General features: G+C 36.1%; 1 protein-coding gene across 4 annotated transcripts in view; it reads left to right on the top strand.

The window, feature by feature from the left end:
* The window catches only part of myo16 (myosin XVI), a 122,294-nt gene that overhangs the window by 20,009 nt on the left and 80,991 nt on the right, over positions 1-21,294 (top strand). For all 4 annotated transcript variants that reach the window (XR_004339874.1, XM_032567383.1, XM_032567382.1 and 1 more), the window contains exons 2-4: positions 7,621-7,881; positions 18,768-18,838; positions 19,172-19,315. Coding sequence is in view for 3 of the 4 variants with exons in the window: in XM_032567381.1 (XP_032423272.1) it covers positions 7,621-7,881; positions 18,768-18,838; positions 19,172-19,315 (476 nt within the window). In the remaining variant the exon portion in view is untranslated. The remainder of the gene's footprint in view (positions 1-7,620; positions 7,882-18,767; positions 18,839-19,171; positions 19,316-21,294) is intronic.

Genomic DNA, 21,294 nt, shown 5'->3' with positions numbered 1-21,294 from the left:
GTATATTTTGTTTTTAAATAAACAGAACTTCCAATAGTTACAAATGTATTCACACTAATTGATTTGTCTCACAATCTGTCACCATAAAGCAGCACATACATATTTAGTCTGAAAAGTATTATCTGCATCATATATTCTGAATCCCCTGATTAAATCATTTGTTGTGGCCCTTTTTGTTTTTGTACCCATCTCCCTACCAGCTTTGCACATCTGGGGATTTATGTTTTTTACCTTTCTTTTTTGTAAAATAATCAACCTTTGGGTGAAGAGCTTTAAAGTCTTACCACAGACTAGACGTTGAATTAAGGTTTAGAGTTTGACTGAGCCAAGTGAACACATGAATGAGCTTTGAATCAAACCATCCTAATATTGCGGTTCTGGCTTTATGTGTGAAGGTGAACCTCTGTCCCAGTCTCCCAGTTTTTGTCTAAACTCAAACCAGCTTCCCTGTCTGATGAAGAAAAGCATCCTCACAGCAGGATTGTGCCACTATCAGACTCATGATTGAAACTCTACCAGATGTACAAAGCCCTGAGCAGAAATTAAAGTGGGGGATCACCTCAAGTTAAGTCTTTCATCCACTACAGCGCTATTGATATACTTTTATTGTCCATGATGATTCTTTACCACAACTTGTTTATTGTTGGCCGTGTTTCAAGCAGACTTCAAACAATGTTTTTATATGAACAATAAGATTTGTGGAGTAGTTTTTGTTATTTTAGTTCTGATTTTGATGAGGTTTTTTGCTAATTGTCAAGGCCCACTGATTTTTGAGATTAAATGTAATTAAATGCAAAGGAATTTCCTACTCCTTTGTCTCTTGAACCAATTTCTTCTTTTAACAAACAGCTTACTACCCAGCAGTGTGATGTGCAAACAATATTAAAAAATTCTTATGCAATTTTAAGATTTTGTTCTAGAGTATATTGTGAAATTTCACACCACTTGTTGTTCTGAATTAGTCCAAACAGGACATTAACCCCAACAGGTCACAATTCAACATGTTTAGGTGAACAGTACACAAAACAAAAAGGAAGTATTAATTCTCACTGCATACAGCAGTTCATGACTAATTTGGCAGGACAGATAATGTTGCATCTTGGAGCTCAGAAGAAACTGTTTAAACCATGCATTTAGTATTAACATCTTTAGTAAAAATGTAATTTAGCTTATGCTGTCATCATCTAAACCATTTGCATAACCTTAAAATTTGCCTCAATGTGCCGTGCATGAGTCATATTCGCACCAATGTGTCTTCTTACATGTGGTTTGTTATATGCAGGGAGTCTAAAGGATTATGTAGCTGTATCCTTGAAAGGCCTGTTTAATAAATGGTCCCTGTGTGGGTCTAACAGTGAAGGATGCAGTCCAGCATAGGGAGCTAAATCAAGAAAAATACTATCATAAAGCATAAGATGGAAACTAGGACATTATTTCACATGTCATATGGCTGATAATACTGATTTAGTCCTGCACCAACTCTTACTGTGATAGGAACCAAATATAACATGTTTTTTTTTTGTTTTTTTTTTACAAAAATTAAAAGAAGTGTTGAATTTGTATCGGTTCTAGAATATTTACAATACATCTTACCTTTGCACCACTGCAAATAGACCAATTACAAGAATTACGCAATAGCTTTTATTCGTGCATCAACTCCTTTGTTGGTGTTGGTTTCAGTCTAATTAAAGGTTATTTTCAGCATACATTTTATTTTATGAGTGTGAGATTTCCTTGAAAATATAGTACGAAATATATTTATGATATTCACAAGACCTTTCCCCCACTTTCAGTGACAAAATGTCAAAATGCGTCCTTTGAGAGAGAACTGTTACTACGTCTGATGTGCCGATGTTAAAATTGTAGCATAACTACAAGCAGCATCATTCAGGAAACAAGGATTTTCGTATAGGGCTTTTTGCATCATATCTTGCCTCCTCTATGCTCGGAGCAGATATCTTCCCACACCCCCTCTCTTGTAACTCAGGCTGGGAGAGTCTTCTGCAGAATGTCTTCCACTGTGGAGGAAGACATTCTCCACATGTGGAATATGTAAGAATATGTAAGAATATTCTTACATATTCTTACAAATGTAAGAATATGTAAATATTCTTACATTTGTGGAGCAAATGTAAGAATATCAACTGCTGAAGAAGACATTTACATCTTTGTGCAAATATCTGTTTATGAAATATTTTTGATTCTGTTTAATACTACTTAGAACTTTAAGTAGACTTTCCACTTTTTTCTAACTCATACTTTGAAAACCACTCTGACAGGGTTTGCTACATCAGTAATTAAATAGTTTATTCACAAATACATTTCAAAATGTTTTTTAGTTAGGGTGAATAAATAATAATGCAATACTATCACTACACAAGTGTACATACCTTTAAACTCATACTTTAAGCATATTTTGATTCGATTTCAGAATTCTGACTTTTTAATAGGGGTCTGTCAGCACATCAGATGTAGGCTTGGAAGTACTTGATGACATTATCTTGCAAAAAAATCTCCAAATCCCTTGCATGGTGAGGACATCTTCTAATACCAGCCTCCTCCACAGATTTTCTCTGAACATTATTTAGGCCATTCTAAAACATTAGTTGTTTTAGAACATAATAGATCCCCGAGAGTTTTTTAAGACCAAGCTAATTGGCGATGCCTTTATAAGTTAAAAAACAAAATTTCAGGTTTTCAAAAAATGACTCTAGACCACAATGGTTCCTCCACCGTGATTCATAGTGAGCAGGCTGTTCTTAAGGTGAACAGTTGAAGTGAACCGCTGTTACATCCCTGCTTGCAAAGCATCCTAGAAACACCCATATCAGCTGACTGGTGCAGGGGTAAAGAAGAGTTGGTGATGCAGTTACAGACTGCCTTTTTGCTGCACATTGTTGACACATTGTTTTTTGCCATTAAGGTAAGGTATGCTAAGACAACAGAATATTGGACTTTAGCATGGGTGGATCCTACAGTAGTAGTGAAACTTGAACTTTAAAAAAAAATAGTGTGTGACATGCCATTGATGTGTTAAATCTTTTAGAAATGAAGATGTTTAACCCACATTATGTGTCATGCACTATATCAATAACAAACTCATTTATACTTTAGCCCCTTTGTTTCATTGCTTCCTTGGTTTTTGAAAGCTCATGTTGAATATTTCCGGCCTGATTTGTAATTTATAAAACACCAGAGGCAGACCAAAGATTGGCTCAGCTTTGGAGGCTGATGATGGAAATGTTTTGTGAAAGAGGCTTCTGTTACACGTAAAATACCACAAGTATTTGTCTTCAAGGGGCAGTATCATATAAAATCGACTTTTTTGAGCTTTACATCATGTTATAATGCTATTCCCTTATCAAAAGCGTACCTGGAGCTTTGCCTTGATTCTTTCATGCATGTTTTAGATATCCTTTAATTTCCCATGGCAATTATTTAGCTGTCCAAAGTGCCTGGTTGGACCTAGCAGCACCTTATAGGTGTGGAACAGGACTATTTAGACAGAAGCCCAATTTCAAGGCGTTAAATTAGGAAGTAAAATTTCTTTTAAGTCATATTTGATATAAATTTTGTTGACAACTAAATATAACATACTTGATTATGCTATGAAATGTCTCTATGTGCCTGGAAAACACATAATGCTACGCCTTTAAAGGTCCTGTAGCTCCTTCAATGTTGCCGTTGTCTTCTGTCTTTTCATCAGATTGGGAGAAGCATACAGTTTTTGTTGACAGGTGTGATATTTATAAAAGTAAGTTCTCCTGCCTTTAGCCAAAGCATTCAAGTGAGCAAATGTCAACAAAATTAACTTCATTACCGGTTAATCAGATTCAACATATTTAATTGTATGTGTGCCCTAAAGGAGACTGATTCTTTAATTGGATCAAAAGTTGCTTCAACAAACCACTGGTCTAACAGTGTGCACTTGTATGCAACTGTTATTGATGCTTCTGTTTATTTTTAAAATTTCTCCTTAGAATATGTGTTTTAGTTTAATTTTACAGCGTATGCATAATATAAAGATTGAACATTTTAAAATAATTTACTATTATTCTGCATCACAAAAATATTGTATTATTCCAGGATTTTGTACACTATCCTACTATGCCTCTTGCTTTATCTTGAATCTCTTGTAAACTTATGGTTTCCACACCCAAAAGTTAGCTATGAATTGTGAAACTTTTTTCACAAACTTTTTGTAGTTCATCCACTGTCTATGAATAACTATTCTGCTGTTGATTCTTTGGATTGTTTAAGTGAAGATTTTATTATTGTAATTAAGGATTTATATCTGTCATTGATACAGACTATAGTACTACTGAAAGGATCTAAAATAGATGTATTGTGAGTGAAAAATAGTTGAACTGATGCAAATGGCTTTACAATGAATGGAAAAAGAAGCACGTTAGAAAGTGCTGTTTTTAAGATTTTGCACTATGTGTGTGTATTTGTGTATGCTCTGAGTGACAAGCTGAGTTACAGTTAAAATTATACAGTTAAATAATCTGGCATCAGCAGTGAAATAATAAGCTTTACCTTCTTACACACCCTTCTGTTTGGTGCCTGAATACAAAACAGCTTTTTTTTCACAGTCTAAGCAGACCAGATGGCACTGATGTATTGTCTGGGAGATGTGTGCGTGGGCGTGGGTGTGTGTGAGTGTGTGTACTAGGGTTGAGAGGGCAGGTGTTTGAATCAATATGTAGATGCTTATCAAAAAAGAAAAAGGCACATGGAAAGCCAGTCCTTTTGTCAGTGAAGATGGCCTGATAAAGATCTCCACAAAACACTCTTCAGTTTTTATGAAAGTGAAAGAACAGCTGCACAATGTGTACATAAAGGAGCAACAGTACACTCACATCTGTTTGAGGACTTTTGGGGACATATTTTAATTTGCTCTAATGTTTTACTTTAATATCTATGGAAATTTTCAGTAAATGGTACCATTCCTTATAATGCAAGTACACAAAAGAGTATCAAATATCAACTGGACTAATGGGAAATGTACCGTAGAATAATGATCAGGTGTCACAGTGAACTCACTAAATAAAGTTACAGTAACACTGCTTCTTATAATTTTTCAGTACAAATAAATACCTGCATGACATATTTTACGAGTTAATTTTTCTAAAAAGTTGAATTGATCTTGTCTAGCTTTTTATAATTTATGAGGGACACTGATAGACTAAAAAAATTAGTCATAATAAAACAAACATTTAAAATGACTCTCATCTCTTAAATTAGACTAAACTTAAATTAAAAGTTTGTGACAGACACAATACCAAGAATGTTGCACAACAGGGCCATATGAAAAGATGATGCAGTAGTGGGAAACAAACACATGTGGTTGGACAACATGCTGTGCTTCAAAAATGCCCCAGATTCCAAACCTTTGACCAATGAGCAGGCTGAAAGAGAGAGATAATAGAAAATAGTTAGTGTGTTCTCAGACACAGACAGTGAAGAGACTAAAATGCTCCAAGGAGTGAAGCATAATAAGGTTCAGGAATAAAGAAGCAGGAGAAAGAATTTTATGGAAAAAAGAATAAGATATAGCAATAACAGGGTGAAGTCGGGCAACTTGGTGAGTCACAAAGAAAACATGACATGCTGTGTCTCTGCAAAGACGTCTTCATTCACATATTTTCCCTGTCCTCTGGGCTGGCTCTGACCTGAATTTGTCAAACCAGTTGGGTTATGAGCTGCAGCTGGCACCCTGTGTATACACTGATGAAACATAGCAGTATGACCACCTGTCTAATATTAAGCTCTCATTTTGCTGCTGTGGTTTCTGTCGCCCAGCTGTCAAGTAGCAAATCTTTTAGCTGTAAGTTTGTAGCTGTAGACCAAGCCGTCTCGGTGGAGTGAGAGTTAGATACAAGAGAGTTCCTCAATCCATTCCCTGCTTTGATTCATCAGAGTCCGTAAAGGACTGTCAGCAGCAGCAGTGTTGGGTAATCCTAACCCTTAAAACTTCTGCACATTTTGAGTCAGTTGGCTGAAAGTAGGCTTCTCCACTTTAACCTTCCTTACAAGAAAAACTGATTTTATCTATTTGGAAATATTTTCAGCCCCCAAAACACTGACAGTCATTGCATGGAGATTAAATGAGCAACACCTCCACTCTTATAAAAATACAGGGGTTATAAAGCTGCAGTCAGCAAACTATAAGCTTCCTGGCAAGGTGATTTCAATAAAATCAATATAGACCATCTCATAAATTGTTGTTTTAAATGTTTTAATGCTGATCTCTTGAAACCACTGCACTTTTATGAAAGGTTATCAGTCTGTGAATTTCAAACCAGCACAAGTCTGTGAGTGTGTGCTAGAAATTAATTTGACTATTTTCCTCATGTCACCATTGTTTAATGTTTTTTACTGACCAATTTTTTGGTCTCAGCACATTATCTAGGAAGTTATTTCTTGCTTTATAATATATTGTACTCTTCTAGGTTTCTCTTCAATGTTTTTTGCTCCACCTGTCAGTGTTTATTGTGATGTCTAATTAGTATCCATAAAAAGGTTTTTTTGCCAATTAGTTCAATTTCAACTCTTAAGTAAAGTTTTTTCTCCAATATATCCATGTTCCTCCAGTATTTCCAAAAACTTTTATTGTCATCTCACTCTTAGCCCACCTGCTATACCTGCTAATGATTCAGGCATAACAGTCTCACCAGCTGCTCATAATGTGATCTGTTTCACTGAGCGACAGGGAGATTATGCACAGTCAGTAGAATCATAACACTGTTGGGATTGGAGAAAACAAACCATAAAACACTGAAATGCCTCACTCAACCCATCTCAGGCCAAACAGACAGCAAATATCTTTCACTGTAAATATGCTAAGTGGTTACCCACACATAACAGGCCACCTGCTGAGCCTGATATTTGAACACCTAAACAATAACGCAGATGTACAGCCCTGCCTAGAGGTGATCCTCACAGTGTTTCATCTCAAACAAGCTTTCTGTCATTGGCTCCCTGTCAAACTGTTGAGTTAACATGTTGGATAAAGGTGCTTTCATATGACTGACCTTCCTTACTTCTTCTTTAATAAAGCTTGTGAATAGAGTTGATTTAAAAACATTCCTTAAAAAATACTAGGGCTGTTGTAAAAGAATATTTTAGTAATCGAGTGCTCTATAGAATAATTTTAGATTATCCGAGGATTCGGATCTCTCTCTCTGTCTATCAGCACCATTCCTACCGTTCACTCTAAAATCGTGACAACGCTATTCCGACGCCACAAAAGCTGTCGTAGTCCAACCAACACACCGCAAAATTCAACAATCCTTATTTCTCCACCAAACCCTGACAAAACGCCACACAACTCAACACCATGCTGCTAGCACTTCACAACAACTCATAGGCGTAGGTGAGAGCGCTGCCCACCACAAATAATGTTCTGGCCGGAATACTGTGCGCTACATAAAATGTAATTTAACGAAGCTTCGAGGCAGATAAATTTTCCTCGAGGAATATTGATAATCGAGGTACTCGAATCATTCGAGAAATCGTTTCAGCCTTAGAAAATATTAACAGTTTCATCAACATCTATCATGTTCAATGCCTAAACAATACCCTTACTTTCTCTCTTTTCTCTTTTTTTCTCATTAGGTTGTTTCCAGCTATGTAACGTTTTTCGTCAGAACATGGAGATAGACCAGTGTCTGCTGGAGTCTCTCCCGATTGGCCAGCGCCAGCGGCTGGTCAAAAGAATGCGCTGTGACCAAATAAGGGCATATTACGAGAGGGAAAATAACCTACAGCGGCAGCAAGGTGGAGTCAAAGTTCGAGCCCCATCCAGGAAGTACCGCATCCGCTTCAGGCAATCTGATGTCATTCAAGATGCCATCATCCGCCATGATGACAAAGAAGGTGTGTGTGTCCTAGTGGTACAGTGCCTCAGTATTGATACCTCTTGAATACTGGGCGACAGTGGAGTTCGTTTTGTAACCGGTGGGTTGCAGATTCGAAACCTGGCACCAGTTTCAGCTGTGAAACTGTCTCGGTTGTGTCCTTGGACAAGACGCTTCATCTACCTTGACATCTGGTGGTGGTTGGAGGGCCTGGTGGTGCCGGTGCATTCCAGCCTCGTTTCTGTCATATATAGCTCACCACCATCAGTTTCTGCATGACTGAATGTAATATAAAGAAGTCTAGAGTCCTCTGGAGAGGATAAAGCGTTATACAAGTACAGCATTTCCACATTTTGTCACATTACAACTACAGACTTAAATGTATTTTGTTAGAATTATGTGATAGACCTACATCAAGAGCATTAGTGATAGCATCAAGAAGACCACAAGAGACCAGTAAAGAAAGAAAAGTTTAAATTGGTGTTATGTTATAAAATATTAAGCCTTGAATATTTCACAGATTACTTTTCAAATTATTATCCAAAAATGGAAATAGTATGCATGGTCTACTACCTAAAATGATAGGACAGGCAAGAAGAGAATCTGGTCTTTTATGAAGAAGTGCAAGACAAAAGTTATTATTGAAAAAAGCACTATAAGTATTTTTTTGTAGTTTACCTCAAACAATGAAGGGGACATAGCAATATGTCAAAGAATTTGCTCTGATTAACCCAAAATTCAACATTTTTACATCTCCATTGTAAAACATGACAGTGACACAAATATAGTGTGGGGCCTCCATTATGTATGGAAAGGATGGATGGTCAGAGTTGATGGATTAATATAGTTAAGTGCTTTAAAGTGAAACTGGGGTTCACCTCCCAGCCAGACAACAACCTATATTAATATCTCAATGTTTTAGCTCCACAACCAAATACTGTTGAAAACCACAAGACTAAACCAAGGCTCTCCATCCCACATAACTGAGCTGGGGCTATTTTGCGATGCTATACTCTTAAAGACTTGCTGCTGAATTGTGATTCAGGGGGATTAATACATATCCATCCAACACTTTTAAAGTTTCTAATAGAAAAATTAGAAAAATAATGTTTCCTTTTTCTTTAATTTTTCTATTTAGCCCTACGTTTTGCTGGTGTAACATTAATAACGCCAATAAATTATAATTGTACTGTACCAAAATGAGAAGAGGCCCAAAAGACTTTAAAACTGTGCGTATTTAGGAGTGTGCATGCTTGCTAGTATTTAGAAAGCAGGAGGGCACATGTTGACAAATGAGTGACAAACTACATCTGACTCGGTCAACACTAATGCAGGAGTTGTGAGCCAAAACAGAGCTGCTCACTGCAGCTCGGTCAATTTGTTCAGCTGGAAGCTGCCCACTCAACTGAGGAAAGCAGAAAGAAGCTTTTATCCTTGTTCAAACTGTCCTCAAGGACAAAAGTACCTGAGCAGGGAGGATTTGTGATGTTGATAGGAGAAGGTGATTTTGAGGAACGGCTTTGCAGATAAAACAATCTCATTTTCTTTATTTCTGCTATACTAATCTGTTCTGCAAATCATGCAGTCTTTACACATAAAAGTAAAGTTATCAAGATAACATGTAACAGTCCTTCTGTTGCTTTAATCTGGTTGGCATGAACATAAATCAAGCAGCTGTAATTTGTACAGTTAATTTAGCATTTTTTCCAGGTTTTTCCAGTTAAATTCTTATTCGAAGATTTTATCAGGAAGTCAGGGAAATTGAACCTACTCTCATTTTTTCCATCTGTAAATCCATTAATTCAGTGTGTCTTGGTGAAATTTTGTTATCGGTTTAGTAAGAATCAAATAAGGTTACAAAGATGTGCTTTGATTCATAAATGGGAATAATCTTGTAATCAGCTCATTTTCTGTTGGATTAGAAACTAATAATTTTAATTTCAAGAAATCTGTAGGGTCTTTTTTGTGTTATTTTATCGTCAGTGTTTGTCACATTTAGTTGTGGAGTTAAAGCTAATATTACGCTAATGAGTTTATATGTGTGTCAGCCTGAATCTGAATAAGCAGGTCAGAGCTCAACAAAAACTAAAGGCCTGAATTGCTGCATCTCCACTTTGTGCAACAGCTTTTACTCTTAGTTGTTTACGACAGAAGAAAAGAGCAGAGCGAGGTGCCCAACTCTGGTGGGGAGAGCTCATTTGTTCATTTATCTATTGCTACGGTAACAAGACTTTACAAGTTTTTCTCTGACAATCTATTAATTCTTCCTCCATCTCATGCTTGCTACAATGCAGCTCGCTGTTAAAAACACTCTCAACACTGTTTTATGAGATTATTTTGTCAATAAACTTGTGAAATTCAATAGGACTTCACGCTCCACTCTGTGAGGCATTGATTTCTGTCCAAGTTCACTGCCTTTCTTTTGTTTATGACGCTGGTTGCCAGTCATTTACCCAGCTGTCGGGACATATCTGTGTCTCACCAGGACTCTTTGCAGGTCAGTGTGTTAATCTCTTCACCCTGGCTGCCTGTCTATGGGTTTCAACTGGGCTCTCTCTGAGCAGCTGGTGTGCTGTAGCATTGACCAGACTGGTAACAGGTTTCTTGGCTCAACATGAATCGGCTAACCCTCCGCCTGGTTGCCCAGGCATCATGTTGGTACTGGTCTAGTACCATTTGCCACTCAATGTGATTGTTATCTGAACTTTTCTTTGAGTTCAAGGTGAACGGTGGACTTGCAGTAGAAACATTAGGGACAGAATCTTGGAAAAGTGTGTTGCTCCCTTTAGGACTGGAGTTATTATCAAAACAAAATAGAAGTAAGTTGGTGGGTAACTCAAAAGTTACCAATCAATGTATTGCTAAAGAGGATAAATTAAAGTATGTAGTGTTTATTAAATCTATGTCTTCTTTCATTTATATCCCTCTAAAGTTTTTCTAGTTATGTTAACTGAAATATTACTGTAATAATCCATTATTAGTCCATCATGTTATAATTTCAGTGTGAACCATTTCATCAGAACACTAAGATAAACATAGAGGAACCAAAAGAATAAACATGAATTTAAACATGAATTTTTTTATTGGGCTTTGAACCTGTAACACTTATCCTTATAAGAAATGACTTCTCAGAGGGACACAGCATGTTGCTGGCAGAGTGAGCAAATTGGAGGAGTTATACTTTTGTTTTCAAATTAACATCCACAAAAAACATGATTTTTGTCTGCCTTCTTGTTTTTTCTGTTGAGGATATGGCAAAATGTTATGCTGCTGAGTTTTGAGGGAACATTTAAGAAGAGTGTCAAAAATACATAAACCAATACGTATCTCTCATATCCTTTATTGATAAAGCAGCACCCCTCAGCTTCCAGCTTCAGTTCAGTGTTTTTAACTTGGAAATTCACCATCACTCAATGTTGCATTGACAAACATTCTGCCAGCAAACTTGCAGACATAAACGCCCTGCAGTCGAACATTGAGTAGGAGGGGACGAAGGACTGAGTGAGATATGGAGCCACATTAGCAGAAAAAAAGTGAGGCTGTGCTCTTACTGGATGGTTTTGTTGCCTGTAAATTTGCTTACAATTGGTCCAGCTTTTGTTATTATAATTACCAAGGACAGATAATCATTCAAACATGATGATTGTCATCATTCATGTTTGATTTGTAGATATAAAGGCCAGGTCTAGCATCATACTGTACCAGTGCTACTCAGGGAGACCACAGGCAGTTTGTTTACATGAACCTTTGCTGATAAAAATGATAAACTGCAATAATGAAGTTTCAAAATGTCAGAAAATTAATTTATCTGCTAAATATCCTCAATACCTACTGAATCTTGAATAATAATCAAACATATTATATTTTTGTTTGTTTCTTAAGTTTTTGAAAGTATTCATTAGCATGCTTATTCCCAAAAGTAAAACATGTACATTATCATACAAATGTGCAGTAAGTCCTTCATAAATATTTGCTTTGGATCTGAATATTTTCCTTGATTGAAAATTTTAAAACATTACCAAACCAAACAGGGTTATTCACATAATTTTTTTTTCTCTAATCATTTTTGTCGTACAGGAAGTAAAATACAGAGAGATGAGATAAGAAAAAGTGGAATGAGGAGTGGGGAAAGTCAAATCTAAAAAGTAGAGCCCAAAGGAGGCATCAGCTGAGGGAGATCATTACAGTGTTAGGATGAAAAATAATATCTCACTTTTTGCCTGGATTGGAACATTGCAAACCTCATCTCCTTTCATTGCTATCTATCACATACAAGTATTGTCTCAGCTGAATTTTGACGTTTGGTGAAATTGGTTTTCCCAAATTAGTCTTTTAGCTGCATCAAAGTCAGATAGATACCCACAGAAATCTGAGTGAAGCAACAGCAGCTTTTGTATCCACTTGCACTCAGTGTTTAAGTCTGACTTTAACTGAATAATTAAGATAAATGCTATTCTGGGAGTTAATAATTAATCAAGTCTTATAATTGGGGTTGCCTCAGTTAAAGTACTTTTACAAGTTTTTTTATTGTCCATGTAGTGAAGCTAAAGTCTATTTAACCTCACTTCTTGCTACAAAGTTATTAACTTATTCAACAAACAGACTATGATGGTTTCTGCATGTTTTTGTCCTGTATTGTCAGAAATGTATCAATTTTTAAATATAAAATAATCAGTTTAAGCTTTGTTAAATAACTTTTAACAAGTCTTATCTGGAATATCCATCTCTTTGCCCTCTGTTTCAACGGTAAAGGAAAAGACCTTCATACATTAAGGAAGTGTTCATAATATGCACCACTTAGCAAACACTTTTTCAAAACGATAGGAAACAGTGTGACAACAGCTTACAAATCAAGGAACAATGAAGAAAGAAGCTCATAAGGCTCACACAGTGGAATTTAATATCTTTCCATTTGACATTTGTCTGAGCTTCATACTCAGATATTTCCCCACTGGTAAGATATATCACCTTTGCTTTTCAGCCATAAGCATTTCTATCCTCTTGTGAAGAGCAAAGCAAATGGAGGTATTGTTGGTGGTACTGCGCCCAACTCCCTGCATTAATAACCCAATGCTTTTCCTGTCTGTCTTTACAATGAGCAATATATTTAAGTGCAGCTAAATATATATTTATATTTAATATTTATATTTACCATTTTCTTTTTGCAATAGCATGAAAAAGCACACACAGTATTAAACAAAGTTAACAGATTGTAACACATTATGCCTGAATTAGGAGCACAGTGTGCATCAAATCATATCTGCAGTGATATGTGGCTGTTATTTTGTTAAAGGTAAAAACAAACAGGATTTAAGGATGGAAATTATTTTTTTCCGTTATCAAAAATAGTTAGCAGATTACAGTAAATTGAACTGCCATGTGAAGAGTTTTTATTTTTTTCTCTCATGAAATATTTTGTATATTTTAAAAGAAATATTCTGTGGACTTCAGCTCCCATTGTATCAAATGTGCAATGCAGAAGTGTTTTCGAGGAAATGAAGTCTGCAAGGCTGTGATGTTGTGGACTGAAGTGTGAACCCCCAGATATTTAACAGTGTTTTATTTATCAGTTAGTCTCTCAGCTTCGTCTGATCTCTGCACATGGAAAAACTCAAAGAAGGCTGAAGGAGGAAGCAAAAATAAATGGCTGTGGGAAACAGTGGTAATTCTCAGACCACCATCATTCTGGGATTAAAGATGTCTATATTTATAGGAAAACTGAGCCAGTAAAACATCATTATATATTTTATTGCATTGCAATAGTCCCTTCACTCGTACAGTAACAGAGAAGTAATTTTTTCCAAGTTAAGTCTCAAGTTTTTCTCCCCAATTCAGAGTCACTCTTTTTTCTGACCAAATAACATTTTTATCAACTTGACCCTGAAATCACTTTTTATAACTAGAAGTGTTGGTTACCATGGAAACACATTTCATGTTTCCAAACAGATTTCCTCCAAGTAACAGCTAGCTTACATGTGCCACATGTCTACGCATACACAAAACCCATACTCAAGACTAAAGTGTTGAATAAGGCTTTTGTCTTGAGTAAAGCCAAAAATCACCTGACATGAAAGGGTTAAATTTCAATAAATGTTGCTGAGAGAAATGCAGCTTGCTTTATATTATTAGCTACATGTTTAACTTGAGCAAATAAGTTATCCAGATGCTATCAGCAGCAAAATTAGAAGACTTTGCTTGGTGTTCTCTTTTTGTCTTTGTGCTTTAAATCCTTTTACCTTTGATCCTCCGTGGTTCTCAGAACTGATATAGTGAGTCAAGCCGTTGCCTTTTTGCTGTCAAGGTAACATTGTGATGCTTAAATGCAGTATCCTTGTACCACAGAAGGTTATTGTAGATATGGATAAATCAGAGTTTTGTGGTTGATTTTCAGTCTCAACTATTGTAAAGGATTAAGTTGCTGATATTGATTTTAGCTGATTCCAGTGTAATCTAAGCACTCTAATTAACTGTATCTATAATGTTTATCCTAGCCTTCCTGCTGTGAGTGGTCAATAGTTTTGTGATGTCCCTGCATTATAAAGAGGAGAGCAACAGCACTAATAAAAACAAACAAAAAAACGTATTGATCATTTAACAGGCAGGACACTATTGCACTACTAATTAACAGCAGATTTCTTTGTGAATTTATAACAATTAAAATATTTTGTATGCTTACATTTCTTATACATACTTTGACATATACTATTGTAATTAACAAGTGCTATACTGTATAAATTAAGATTGCAGTGTCTAGGTACCTGAAGGTGCCTGACAGGGTTAAGTACTATAATCCATCAAGAGATCATTACATGCCAAGTTTATCTGGCGTATTTAAAGTACCTCTTCCCCCAACGTTGGAGTAATGCAAAGAGGTAATGCATTACAATGCACAGTCTTGAGCATACGGTACAGGATTTAGGTGAAAGTTATCTGAGAACTTGCCTTTCATTTTTTAGACAAAAGGTATTTATTATAAGGTATTTTCCTGTTATCATTTCCCCTTCATTCTCATCTTCAACACTATGTATTTCCCTTGAAGGCATACTCTAAAATGTGAAGGCTTCACTGCATAAGTATCTAGCTTATTTATAGTTTATTTTGTTTTTATTAGTGTAAAGTGTTTCATAATGAACTGGAGTAAAATATTCATAATGGAATAGAAACATAAACATCTGATTCTAGAAACCTAAAAACCCATTCAGGGACTCTTTCCAACTGTATGGTAGGTAAAGTTAGGAACAAAAACAATTTGCACTTAAATATTCTGAAATTCATTCCCTTTTCTCTTCCTTTTTAAGGACATTAAGTTCAGTATTTACCTCTCAGCCCTTGATTTTTCTTTGCTCATGTTTTATAGTGTTTTGTAAAACTCAAGCAGATTTTTTCAAATGTCACTCTGACTCTAAAAGGTTAGACATTTTACATACTAGAGACAGAGACTGAGTTGCTATTGAGCCGGTGCTGAAGTGCCTCTGGGTATAAATCCACTGACAAATGCAAACAGACTTCTGTTGGAAAATGAGCTTATGCTGATTCAGGAAGTTGTTTACAGAGAACAGTATCTGCAAATTGCAACATGTACACTAGATACCAGAAGAATGCAGCTCTATTTTTCCCAATGTACTTTGATATTTTGTGGGTTTTATTTATTTCCAAGAAACTTTTCTATCTTTTCTGATTATTAATTTAATTGCTGACTTACTCTTGACATTCTTTTTCTGTTTTTAAATTCAGCTAAAAACAGCAATAATTTAGTCCACTGTGATTGGTTGGTTTCTCATGAAGTATTCAAAAACTATTTACCATTGAGCGATTTAAAAATGATAAAAATGTTGATATGCAATCTATGTATAGTAATGTGTTTGTGGAATTAATTTTAATTCAGTTCAAAGTTAATTAACAAAAAACAACTAAACAAAAGTTCTGCTTACTCATAAGCAATGATAGAATGTGTAGCTGGGAATACAACCTGATTTTTTGTCAATTTTAACTCTAATTATTAAAATTGTTTTGCCATTAAGTGTGTTAATGACTCATTGAAAAACTGGGTTGTGTAGTATTGTTACGCGCCGTCAGTATCTTCCTTCAGTAGAAAGCAGTCAGTGCTATGCAAGTTTTGTAAAATAAAGAACAATTGTTCTTATCTAGGAATTATGCTAACCTCCAGGAACAAATACTGTGCCATCTAAAATAACTCCAACTCAAAACTTTCTTGGTGCCAAATATTATTCTTTCGGCAACAGAACAATTTTTTTGGGAACTATTTTGTATCTTTGTGTTAACAAATGGCTTGTGTAAAATACATTTTTATCCCTAAATGGAGATAATATAGATTCCTAGATTAAAAGATTTACTATATTAACAAATCTAGTAACACTTTTTATTTAAAAGTCTTCAAAAAGTTGGTGTTGATAGTTATAGGTGTGGCGATTCTCTTGTGGTGATCTCTGCTGCAGCAGATCTAAAGAAACCTCTACTGCAGACACTGTTGTTGAATTACTGCTCAGTGAAGAAGATGCTCATTGTTCCCTTTTTCTTTTTCTTTTTATGACTCTTCTTTCTTTGCATAGTCTGCTTTGGAAGCTCCAGAATAATCCACAGAACCAAACCAGGGTTTTTTATCAGTTTAAACAGACTCTAGATAACATCCCACTCTTCACCACAGACTTATAAACTTATGAATTTCATGTTATAGAAATGTCTCTATGTGAATGTTACTAAACTGAGAGCGTATCTTCTAACTTGTAAATAAATCTCTTACACAGAAGGGGCAAAATGTGAAAATGAAGCAAATCATTAAAGGGATTTCTGATTGAGACAGGTTGTCGAAAGTATACACACTCCTGTGAAAAACTGCAGATTTTATGGGGTTTAGAAAATGAGGCCGAGAGACATTTTCAAACTTTTTTTTCCACATTTGCAAAGACGTTACAAAAGATCAATATTAACTTGCTGTCGAAAGTATCATTTAGGAGGAGGGTATAAAAATACTCAAATATTGTTCTGTATGTGCTGCATGTAACAACAAGATAGAGAAATATGTTATGGTGTTTTTCTAACACATACAGATAAATTGCATGGAAGTGTATGCTTGTATATCACAGACATTTATTCATAATTTTGATGTTGCATGTTGAGAGTGAATATTTTTGAAAATTCCTATTTAATGTTTAAGAATTGCTACAGGATATTTGCTGGGTTTGGTCAGACTTTGTCACCTCCAGGCTGTTAGCCAATGCAGCAATGGATGAACTTGGTGTGTGTTGCAGAGTTTTGTGCTCTGTATCTGGGAAGAGAGCTGTAGCTTGGCATTCAATGGTAATGACTCATAAATAGAGAACCACTTGTTCTTTTGTTGATGGGAGTGTATCACAGAAGGGTGGTTTTTATCATGTACAAGATTAGTCAGAGCTAATTTAGTAATTTGGGGGATTTTGTCTTTTTATATTCTACAGTGTTCATTATATGCTTTATAAACATATTATATTCAATCATCTTTTTTTCCCCATTAGGTGCATATTTTATTGGTCTGGATTTTTGTTTGTTTGTTTTTAGATAAGGTCAGAATAAATAAGTCCTCCTGGTTTGTGAGTGCCTTTTATGTCTACATGTGGGTGGAGTGAGGTTATTTAATCATGGCTGTTCAAGTTTAATAACCTCAAGGGAGTCATCATAAGGGTTCAATATATTGGACTTCTGTAGTTTAAAGGGCCACTATATTTGGGCTGATATACTTTTGTTTGTATATTTTGACAGTGGTGACAGTGAGTAACCGTGTTGTTCTGTCCAAAACACTAAAATCACATAAATGTCCCTTTCCTACCTTCTCTTTCAAACCCATCATTCCCTGTTTCTGTCACACACTCCAGCACACCTTCTCTCTTGCTCTCTCACTGTTTGCTTTGTTCTCACTTGTTCCATGAAAAATTTATCAGCTGTGTAGCAAAATCACAGAGCCCTTATTTAAACTTGTAGTCTTTCTTCATTTGCCTAAGGCTTGAATAAGCAAACTTGTCTGGAAAAGTCTTCTTTTTTTTTTTAACAATTTTATCCCAGTGTGATAGTTGGGTGGGCGTCCAATTTGATCTTGTAGTAAGTGATGAAAGTGTGTGTAACCCAATGCCGTTTTGACCTTCCGCAGGAGGAAGGAGTTGTCTAATGTGCATGTACTGTTTGAACACTGTTCCACACCGACACATCAAGGGCAATTACAGAATGCTTAAATCCTATTGATTTTGACACAGAGAAGCAGAGATCAATGTGTTTTCTTGTCTGTATAACATGCATACTTAAAGTATTTCTATCCCTTTAAACTTTTCGCATTTTGTCACACTACAACTGCAAAAATCAATGTATCGTACTGAATTTCATGTGATACATCAACACCAAGTAGAAAATAATAATGAAGTGGGCAAAAAAAAAAGATTCATGGTTTTCAAAACATTAGAAAAAAAATCTGGACAGTGCTGCATGGGTTTACATTTACCCACTTTTCTCTGATATATATATAATGTCTTGTCCAACACAAGGGCCTCCAGAGGGATCTGTTTTGTGAAGGCCTTTTGCTTGAGAAGATTACAAACAATAGAACACGTCAGACTTAAAATAAGAAATCCATCGCTAAAAGTGTGCTTTACAAAATCTCATTTGCAGAATTCAAAAAGTCAAACAAGGAGCAAAGCAAACTTTTGGATAAAGATGCTCTAATTGACTAAGCCAAAATTGGACTTGGACAACAAGGAAACACTTTTGAGCCTTTCTTGTACCAGTATAGGTATGCTTCCCTTCAGCAGGAACATGAAGCTGGTCATAGTTGATGAACAGAAGGAGGAAGCACATAAGCTCATTGTAATCATAAAAATGACTGTGCTTGTTGTTAACAGCTGGATGTTTATTCTGTTGCAGTGTTGCGTCTTCTAAAGGAGGGAGTAGACCCCAACACTGCCACTTCCTCAGGGGGATCTTTGCTGCACCTGGTAAGATACTCCCATTACGGTCGTAGTTTTAATAACCGAATAAGGAACAGCCCATCCTTGAATATTATTTTTCTTTGTTTTGTTTTTGTTGTTGTTGATAATCTCCTCAGGGCCTTAATAATTTTCTTCTCAGAAGATTATAATCATCAACAGTTCTGCACAATAGATTTTTACAAAGATCAATTACCATGCCACATGATTTTCACAAGTATTAATTATCACACAATGATTCTGTTTCAAGGCTAGAAGCTGGCTGTGCCTCTGGATATACGCTTTTCCCAAATATGGGATTTGAACTACTAATGGGAATCATGGTCTCTGGTTTTTCTGCAGTGTGCCCGCCATGATAACGTGTTTGCAGCTGAGCTCCTGATCGAGCGGGGCCTAAATGTCAACCAGCAGGACGAGGACCTGTGGACAGCCCTGCATGTAGCATGTGTGTGCGACCACGCAGATATGGTGCTGCTGCTCCTTCTGGTGAGCACGATGCACAAACACAGACATGCGATTAAGTGGGAGGATTAATCCACTAACACTAAACGCAACAGAGCACTTTATGGTTGTAGTAAGATTGATTTCACCGATTCCTCTAGCTCTGTTTGTTACTCACAAATTATGTTAGTGGTTTGGACTTAGTTGACCTTCAGATTTCTTGCTGAAGTTGCTTTCAGCTTGTCAGCCTACTGGCATCACTCATCTGATAATTTCCCTCGGACTGTTGGCATATTTCATTGATGAGGGTTTGTTTAATCCAGAGGCCCTCAAAGATGACTTTTCATCCCTTTACAAGCCCATTTACATCTTCAAAAATCTGAACATTTCCAAATTTTGCATTACCATGATATCAAAGAGAAAGCTTATTCTGTGGAGAGTGCTTTGACAAGAGCTAAGGTTGCACTGATTAGGTCCACAACGAGAAATGTGCCATCTGCAGGGGAGGGCATGCACATCCAGCCTAGTCACTCAATGGGTTGGCACGGTTCTGCTGGTGCTGATTAGACCCACAGAGGACTGACTGGCGTGAAGAGCTCTACAGAATCTTGTACAGCCTGATTCCTCTGATTAGCTCCTGAGTGATTGCTGTTAACCTTCTGTTAGATCAGAATAAGATGATTCTGGGAAGAACAAAAACATCTGAAGAAATCCCTGAAAATTGGTGTTAATTCACACGTGAGCTGCTACTGTATGGTATGGCTTATGGCTTCATATACTGTATGTGAGGATGCTTGTGCGTATTTGGATGCATTTAATTTCCTTCCAAGCAGACTCATTTACTGCTTCACTGGAGACTGTAACTAAATGTTTACCCGTTATAACCGAGGAAGCTATTTTCCTGTGAACAAGCCATACAAACAGGAGTAAACTCTGTAGGAACATATGGTAATGGAAAATGAAGATCGTTTTATAGTTGAAAATGTCTTTCTTTATGCATGGTAGTAAGACTATGACTGTGCAATGTGTTTAGAGGTCTAAAACTTTGTAAAATGATGCTTCTGATTAAGACTGTCCTGTTTGATATGAACGGCAACTTAATCATTGATAGGTTGTGGAAAATTTTAAAAACCCAATTTGATTGGAGGCTAGTATTAATTCCCAGTTCCTTGTTCCTTCTAAGTACCTTTTCTTGTTACCTGTATTGTTATAATTTGAAAGTCATTTTGGATAAAAGCATCTGCCAAATGCAGTAGCAGCAGTCTTCCTACCACTAATTTAAAAACATTTTGTATTCATTCATTTTTTTTAATGTAGTGGTATTTTCTTAGACTGATTGGAAGGGATTTCAACTTTAGAGGAAAGTCCTCTTCAGTATGAGATAAACCTTGAGTTACATTTTGCACAACTTGTTTGATTTGATATACTTAGAATGAATGAAGGGTTCCACAAATACAGGCATTTTGAATGACAATTCAAGATTTCATAGACTTCTTTTTGAGTTAGAAAATTTGAGTTTTATTAGAACTTATGTTCTTCCTTTTTCACTACAATCCTATCACCTGTTCATTCCTCTTAGTGGTGGGTAATAATTTCTTGTTTGTCCTTATCTCTTGCCCATTTTGCTGTTTGCTGTCAGGATTTTTATGGTCCAAATTTTGTTTTACAATTTATTTAGCAGCATTTTACAGCATCTTTTCTGTGATTTCCTAAACATTTTACAGTAACTAAGGTCTAGTAAACCATTGATGTTTGTGCCAGCTCCTATCTCTTAGTCAATGGTAAAACATTGGACAAAAGTGAAGACAACAAATTGAGGAAGAAAGAAAAAACCGAGGTCAAGTTCATCTATTGCCTACAAATATTCAAACCTTTTGATGACCTTCAGTTTAGACAGGCTATTGCATGAGGTACTAGACTCAGAGTCAGTACAGACCCAAGACATCTAGCAGCCGAAGTGACATGGTATTGCTGATGATAATGACAGGTCGATTTGTTTTCCTTGGTTTTGCCAAGACTTCTAC

This window comes from Xiphophorus hellerii, chromosome 7 (genome assembly GCF_003331165.1).
Source record: "Xiphophorus hellerii strain 12219 chromosome 7, Xiphophorus_hellerii-4.1, whole genome shotgun sequence".
Lineage (NCBI taxonomy): Eukaryota > Metazoa > Chordata > Actinopteri > Cyprinodontiformes > Poeciliidae > Xiphophorus > Xiphophorus hellerii.
Note: the sequence above shows the minus strand (reverse complement) of the source record. Positions and strands in the feature narration are given on the sequence as shown.